The sequence below is a fragment of the Diabrotica undecimpunctata genome, chromosome 6, assembly GCF_040954645.1.
Source record: "Diabrotica undecimpunctata isolate CICGRU chromosome 6, icDiaUnde3, whole genome shotgun sequence".
Lineage (NCBI taxonomy): Eukaryota > Metazoa > Arthropoda > Insecta > Coleoptera > Chrysomelidae > Diabrotica > Diabrotica undecimpunctata.
Window position 1 is genome coordinate 48,030,527 of NC_092808.1, and position 8,352 is coordinate 48,038,878.

At 33.5% G+C, this 8,352-nt stretch overlaps 1 protein-coding gene across 1 annotated transcript; it reads right to left on the reverse strand.

Annotated features, from left to right (window-relative positions):
• Window positions 1–32: 32 nt before the first annotated feature.
• On the reverse strand, window positions 33–467 carry LOC140444331 (uncharacterized). Its single transcript, XM_072536082.1, has one exon. It carries the CDS (start codon window positions 465–467, stop codon window positions 33–35), a length of 435 nt encoding a protein of 144 aa, XP_072392183.1.
• Between the last annotated feature and the right edge of the window lie 7,885 nt (window positions 468–8,352).

The following is an 8,352-nucleotide window of genomic DNA, read 5'->3' on the forward strand; positions in this document are numbered from 1 at the left end:
CCAATGAAGTAAGCTTCAGAAAAAATTTCCGTTTACGGAAAAAATTCCGTTTTATTAAAACCTGACAGAATATTAGTAGGTGTTAATGCTTTCATGTGTGCCTCACCTACACATTGTGCTATCTGGTATATTGAAATAGGTTTACCAGGATGGTTCAGCAACCATGAGTCTATACCGGCATTGTAATATGCTTTGAAGGGAGAGAAAATTGAAACATCAAGGGGTTGCAGTTTGTTACTACAATGTGGAGGCAGAGTCAGTATGATTACACCATTATCCTTTGCCAGTTGAACAACTTGATATGTTACGTGACTCTCATGATTGTCGTAGATCAGTATGGAAAGGTTTTCAATTGAACTGTTGCTAAACTTGATGAAATGTTTCATAACGTCGACAAACAGCTTGCTATTCATCCATCCACTTGGATTTGCCAAACCCAGTATACCAGGTGGAGCTCCTTGTGTCATATGCTCCTTGTAATATTTACTTGGAAAATTTAATTTACTTGGAAAAAACATAACAGGAGGCAGAAACGTACCATTCGCACATAAAATTACACATGTAGTAATAAGAATACCACTTTCACCGCTAGTACAACTATTCAGATATTTTACACCTTTCTCCGCCACGACTTTCTTAGATTCCTGCACTGTTATACTAGTCTAATCAAGGTTATATATCCTAATATTAGCTGATGGATATCTAGAATAAACGGCATGTAAATTGTCGAAGAACTTGTTGACATTGTGTGGATTAAATGATGTTAATTTTGATAAATTACAACCCTCTGGTTGACGTATACTGAGGTTCCCACGCCTATTTAAAAATGAACGGAAACATTGGAGTCCAGCTATTTTATCTTTGATCCAATTCGCTGGAACTGGAATATTGTTTTTAATTGCCATATCATATGCTACCTTAAATGCTTAAATGGTTGTTAATCCGTAGCTTATTTTGCTACGGATTACAACCACAAGTTTTGATTTAGTCTCACAGAGAAATTTCTCGTTCCTCTGAAAACACACGTCGTACAGTATAATTGGGTTCCATTCGATCATCATCTGGATTATTACGTTTTTTTGCGACATATCTTAGTAATGTCTGAAATTTTACTCAGTGTTTAACGGCAGTAATTCTTAATGATTTTTCGTCCAAAACATCTTGTACGGCACTTGCCATATCATCGGAGCTGAATGTCACTCTATTCCTTGGTTTTTCTTTGAGCACCATGTCTGTAACAAACATAATAAACTTTCATTTTACTTATACAACATATCATTATAGCATAAACACATGGTACAAATTTTAGTAGTACACAATGGCCCAGTCTCATTGTGTATCTACTATCACCCGGTGTCTTATTGTGTACCAAGTAGCATTGTTCTAAACAAATACAAATAGGTAATCATATTTAATTTTTAGTTTTAAGACACGACTATTTCAGGTTAGACTAACTTAACTGTAGTATTTCACACATTTACTTGCAAATTGACACAAATCAACAATTAGTTCTAATAATAAGTCAACAAAACTATATAAAAAGTAACTTCTTAGCTTAATTAAACAGTTTACCACTGTAACTTTTACGAGGTCACGAATGAAATGGTGGTATTTTGACTGGCGCTGTAAAATGACATTTCTGAGATAATGTTGGTTGCAGAATTAAAACTTGGCGGTAAATAAAAAAAATTAGAATGTCTTATTGTGTATCATGGCTCATTGTGTACTACTCCCCCCTACAAGAACGCCAAACTTTACTAATACCTTCAATTCTTTTTGCTCACTTCTTAATAGTTGTAGTTTCCTATTTAGTTCATTCATATCACCTTTTGTACTTTCGGTCATTGCTAGTAACCTATCTAACTCATTCTCACGTCTTAATTTTATTGGCATTCTAGGCGTCTTCTTACTTCTTGGAAAAGATTTCACTTCTGACTTCATCTCCATTTCTTATTCTCTTACTACCATCATTGGTGGTTGCCTCACTCTAGATTTTACTTGCTCGCTCTACTTTTAAGTCAGTCAATATGTATTATTCTATACCGTGACATCACAGAAAAAAGCCAATCAACTTATCGAAAAGTTGCGTTTAATCACTGCCCCAGTATTAACTGAAATTTTGTTACTTCGTTCTTGTTTCGTTAACCTTCTTTTTGAGATACGGCAAAGTTTCAATAGGACTTTTTTTTCTGAAAAAGGGCTTTGGCATTCATTAGGACTGAAAAAAATATTTCTCTTAATAGCGTTTGAAGGTGATAACGATTAGCTATTAACCTTACAATTTCAAGTTGACTAAAAATGTACATACACTCAGGTTATAGTTCTATTTTCACAACAACACTGAGGTTCCAGAATAACATAACTTTCTAGATACCCAGTGCCATGTTGCTAATAGTTCCTACTAGAGTCAGTGCACCCCTGAATGAACAAATAAGGGTATCCTGGACTTTGGGTCATGAAATAAGCTTGATGATTTTGATATATATCGCTAAAAATGCATACAGAGGTAAATTAAACTATTTTAAATCTTAAAAAGTCAACAAGTTAATTAAGTGAATCTTAATATGTAATTTTCCAAGTATTTTATTAAAATTGCATAAAACTCCAATAAGTGAACAGGGGTCTCTAATGACTGAACGATAGTAAGCCAGTGAATGAACATATGAGTTTTTATTGTCAAATGAGTAATTATTATATAATATCTATATTATGAGGTAGATATTAGTTTAGGTCAGACAGAAATTAAAAATTGGCAATACTTATAATAATATAGTAAAGTCGACAACATATCTAACAGTTTCTATTCTAAAAGAATAAGATATTAACATCAAAATAGAACGATGATACAAATAACATAATACATACTCTTTGATAGTCAGTCATCCAGAAAATGAAAATTACAAATTGTAAACATAAAAATAGCCATCAGAACCACCAACGCTAGGCTCTGGAATTTTCTTCACAATATTCTGATACTTATACCATATCTTATCTGGAACATTCGGCCATCTCCATTTGTGTTTCTTGCCTAGCTCTTGCTCCATAGTACCTACTTCATATTCTTCGTTCTCAATGTCTGTTACCAACCCAGGGTATTTTTTGTTTTGGTATTTGTCTAACACGTAGTCTCCTTTGCCTATTTGAACAACTTCCTTTTTAAGGGTTTTTTTCTCGGCGTTTTCATCTGTTGTCCCAACGCGCTTTCTTTTCGGTTTTGTTATTTCTGTCTCTTCATCACTAATGATATTTTTTGCTGATAGGCTTCTTCAGTTTTTTTTTAGAATCAATTTTCACTTTTGCGTCCTTCATTTTCATTTCTCTTTTCATTTTCTTCTCTTTAATTTCATTTTCTTTCTCTATCTTCTGCCTTTTTCGTTATGTTACTCCACCCACTTGTTTGAAGTAATTGCAAAAGGAAATTTAGGCTGCACAGTCCTACGTTTCTTCAGTTGACCCTCTTGTTTTGGCAAATGCAAATGTTTTTTCCACAAATCATTTATATTGCTTCCTTTTTTATCGCCAATTACAATGTTTGATATTATATTAATTTTTTTCTCGCTGTGAAATTGGATTTCTTTCTCAAATGCTTCTCCGGTTTGAGAAATATCAAAATCCTTACTTAAAATCAGGGTATTCTCAATGATCATTTCAAGTATCTCTTCACAAATTAGTTTGCTGTCAATTCTGCCAATATAGGCGTCATTTACTGTATCTACGATGAAATCATCACGTATTATCAGGTTATGGTTAATTTCAGTCTCTTTTTTGTTTAAAACGTTATTCATTTTATCATTGGTATTACAGTTCACGTCAGTTTAGTTAGCAGTTTCAACCAAGGGATCTGTTAAGTATAATCTATCATCAATTTGTACAGGTTAACTATTTATAAAGGTTTCGGAGAATACATCTATTGATTCATGGTCACTGTCATTTAAATCAGTAAATGTTTCCATTACAGGGGTATGTTCATGTATATCTTCATCTTCAGCAGCTTGAATTTTACAAAATTTCCAAAAGCGATACATTTTGTCATCATTCTCGTTATCTTCATCTTTCGAAATTTCTTATTTAACTCAATTATTCTGACTTGGTCCAAAAACTGTTCTACAACTTTCAAACCCGATTGATACTCCTCGGGTGTCAATATTTCACTTCCACCGAAGATTTCCTTACGCGTTAAAGAAATGCGTTTTGAGTAAACAGCATCAGGATTAACCGGATATAATCCGCATGCTCTAAAGCTATTTAAAACGGTCTCAGGCTTACAGGCCTGATCAAATGCTTCTCTAAATATGCTACAGAAATTATGGCGTGTAATTAAGGTACTTGTTAGCTGCTTGTGCCTTCGTGACACTTCCTTCCACTCCACTTTCAAAGGCCGAAAAATGCCAACATCATAGGGCTGTGAGATATGTGTTGCATTGGGATATAGACAATACAGAACTATTTTGTGCTCCACACAAAATTCGTATAGCTCCATGTTATAATGGGACTTATAGAAATAAAATGACAGGAAACTGAATATCCTTTTCTACCAACCCAGGAAAATATACGTTCGCAACGTATTCGAAGAACGTTGCAGAGGTCATCCATCCCGTATCAGATCGTCCAACTTCCCATCCTGAAGGAACAGAAAGGCCATTTCTTTGGGTATCCTCTTATACGGGAAAATTACCATCGGCGGAACTACATCACCGGCTGCAGAATAGTTACATAGGACTGTTATAGACTTCTTTTCGGCTCCAGAAGCAATCTCGTAGAGGTTTCTGAATTTCCTGGTCGGACCTAGGACTAACCCTGATTTCATGCAGGTTTTCATGCCAGTTTTATCGGTATTGAAAACTTGAGTTGGATCGCCTATCATGTCTAATAAATTATCGTTTTCCAAAAATTCGTAGAGTTCTGCAAACCATTCGCTAATGCCTTCTTCTGTAACTGAAGCCCGCGAATTTGATGTTATTTCTTTTGGCAATGTTTGGGTGTCTTTGCAAGAACAGTTGTAGCCATTTTTTACCAGGTCTGTCATTGATAAACTTGTTTGGTCTTGCAGCACCTCTGAGAATGTTGCAGCATCCATAAGATTGCTTGGATGCATTGGGAACCCCAATTTTGCCTTTGCAAAAATCCAACTTTCCAACCTCTCTTTTTCAAAAGGAGTTAAAACTGATGATGGACCCATTTTTCTTTCAAACGGTACTTTCTTTGTAATTTTATTGTGGAGAGTAGATTTAGGAATACCATATTTAGAGGATGCTTTGTTCAAACTTAGACTGCCGCTTGTAATTTCGTCGATAGCTTTAATCAAATCTTCATGGGTATACTTGAAACGCAAGTAATTTTTCTCCATCTAGAAAAAAGAAAATATAATGGATATAGTTTACAATGATTGAAAATTCCATAATTGGAAGTACTGGTGCCAATTTGTTTAAGAAAAAGAAGGTTTAGACAAAGGCTCCAGTGAATGTACAAAAAAAGACTAGCGGATGAACACCGTTAATTTACTGGAAAATCACCTCATCTGTCATAGGTATTTTACTTAGGAAGTTTATTCATAAAGATACCTACTTTAAGAGTTAATTTTGCTTGCTTTTTGCAAATACGAAAAACCCTAGTGAATGAACCCCATGTTCATTTACTGGAATTCCGGAATATCTGTGTACCAGTAATTGAACCTTAGACATAATCTACATTAGGTTGAGTTTAATGCGAAAATATTGGTTCTTCATTAAATATAATTATGGCTAAACACCCAAAACATGTCAAACACCTTTTGCAGATTTCATAGTTTTATAAATCATCAATTTTTGGCTTACTTTAACAAAATATGGCGACTAGCCGTTGCACTAAAACATCGACAACACACATCAAATGGCAAGATTAGACTAACAGATTTTTCAGCGCTTCTAGTGAATCACGATACACTTAACTAAATATGTTGCGTATCTGTGGGCGGGTCCTATTTCGCGCGACTACGTCACGTTAAGAGTCGTTTTAAACGTTAGTGAAACGTTAGCTGTTAGGTGACAAAACAGTTAAATTTTACCGGTTTGCGAAAGACTCTAGTTTGTGCAAGCAGTGGTTAAATGCTACAAAAAGAAAGGAAAAACTGAACGTTAAAACGTCTGTTATTTATTCAAAACCTTTTCTGGAGACTGATTACAAAACCAATTTAAAACATAAACTTTTAAATTACTGTCCTAAAAATTATCGTGGGTTGAAAGATGACGCAATTCCTACTCAGAATCTACCCCAATTCCAAGTTTGTTTTGTGCCAACAGATACATCTAAACTGAATCGAAAACGTCTGGCTGAAAAGAGGCAAAAATCTCAACTTGTTAATGAAGTACTAGCCTCAAGGAAAACGTAAGTTACAAAAAAATGTTACAGGGTGTCCCATAATTTAAGTTGCCTATACAGAAATCTTGTAAACTGTAAGATATACAAAGTCGGTTAAATGAGAAAAAAATGCTAGTTTAAAACTTCGATATTCCAAATGGTCAGGGAGATATTCGACAAAATCAGAAAATTCTCATTTTGATTTTTCATGTCTAGCGTCGATAGTATAAACGATACAAGAAAATGCATGGAAATCTCAGTATAGGCAATTTAAATATTAGGCGAGCGGTTTACCCCTCAAAAGACGCTTAGAAACAGAATATACCGACTAAAATTCTTTTTGCATTTCTAATGCACCAAACGTTTTTTATTCGATTCTATATATTTTTCCAAGATGAAATGTATTTTTTTAAAATTTTTACAAGTGGGCCGGCAATTGTTATTAACAAATAACTAATACAAATAAGCAACTTCATCGAATTGCTTCGGAATCAATTTTTTTAGGTGTATCTCATCAAAATAAACACTTTTTATCTCTTGATAATTTTTCGAAAAATGCTTCCTTTTCGAGTTATTTGCATTTTTTGTTGAAAAAATGCTTTAATTAGTGATTTTTGGGATTTTTTTTCTAAAAAACTACTAAATGAATTGCAATTCTACAAATAGCTTTATAATCTTTAAACCGTCGAGTATAAGTTAGAATATTTTGACAAGGATATTTTTTTTCTCTCTTGCTAAAAACGTGGACCCAAATATTTCGAATATGCCTTTCGAGCAGTCTACCGCTAAGTGTGTACAGCTGTTGCGGCGATACAGCGGCAAGTAGAAATATTTGTTTAAATTTAAAAAATTAATTCGATACAAATATTACGTACAAATTATTAAAAAAAAAGATATTTCTAATTATTTTTATATAGACATATTATAATTAAAACAATTAAAATTAATTTTTTACAATGCTATAATAATGTAATTTTTCTTTTAATATACGTGGTGACTATATTATTGAATGTTTTATTACAGTGAAATACATTAAGCAATATATAATTAATTTTCATTGAAAAATATAATAAAATTAAAATTTAATATTAATTATACATCGTTTTCATTGTCAATAATTTGAAAATTTTCGTCAACAGCAACAGGATTTCCATCTAATAAGCTGATTTCATTGTCTTCAATAAAGTCGTCTTTAACATTTTTACAATTCTCTGGTGTACATGCACATACTGCGCAGCATTCTAAATTATAGAAAATACAATTACAATTTTTCGTAGAACATTTTCCGGTACATGAGCAGAAATACTTTTGTAACATATCTAAACTAGTTTCGCCTTCAAAATAATTAAAATCGAAACAATTATTTTCCATTGTCCAACCATGGGTTAATGGATCAACAGATGAAATAATATTGTTTTTGACGTGACAACGTCTTAAATTAGGTTATGGCTCGGAGTCACTCATGAAAAAGTGTAACGCCCACTCACGTCTGTTACGATGAGTCACCGAACGAGAGAGAGGCCCGCCGGACCGGCGAATGCCTTGCGTCTCTCTCCCACTCAAACATGATCGGTCCGCTGCGCGCGCAGCACTAGAGAATTAGGCGCGTTGAATCACATTACAGCAGAAACACTTCCTTTCATTTCATATTTCTCCTATCATCGTCCTATCCTCAACAAAATCACTCAAATAGAAATTAGTTAAGTTTAAGTTCACATGTACAATGTTTTAGTAAACAAAATATATTTCTATAGTTAAAATTTGTGCAATTCTTATTTTCATTCAATTCCTTGTTCCTATTGTGCAATTTAATAATATTCATATCAATAAATATTCTACCGAGAAAAAGACGTTGTCACGTAAAATCTTCGCCCGTAAAACCGACTTTACAGGCAACTGATTTTTTTTTTGCTTAAATCCATTCATTTATTTGCCACTTTGCTCTTAAGTAATGTTGTAATAATGCTGGTTTCGAAGGTGGTAATTTTTCATTAGATGCATTTTTTTTAGCGCCTA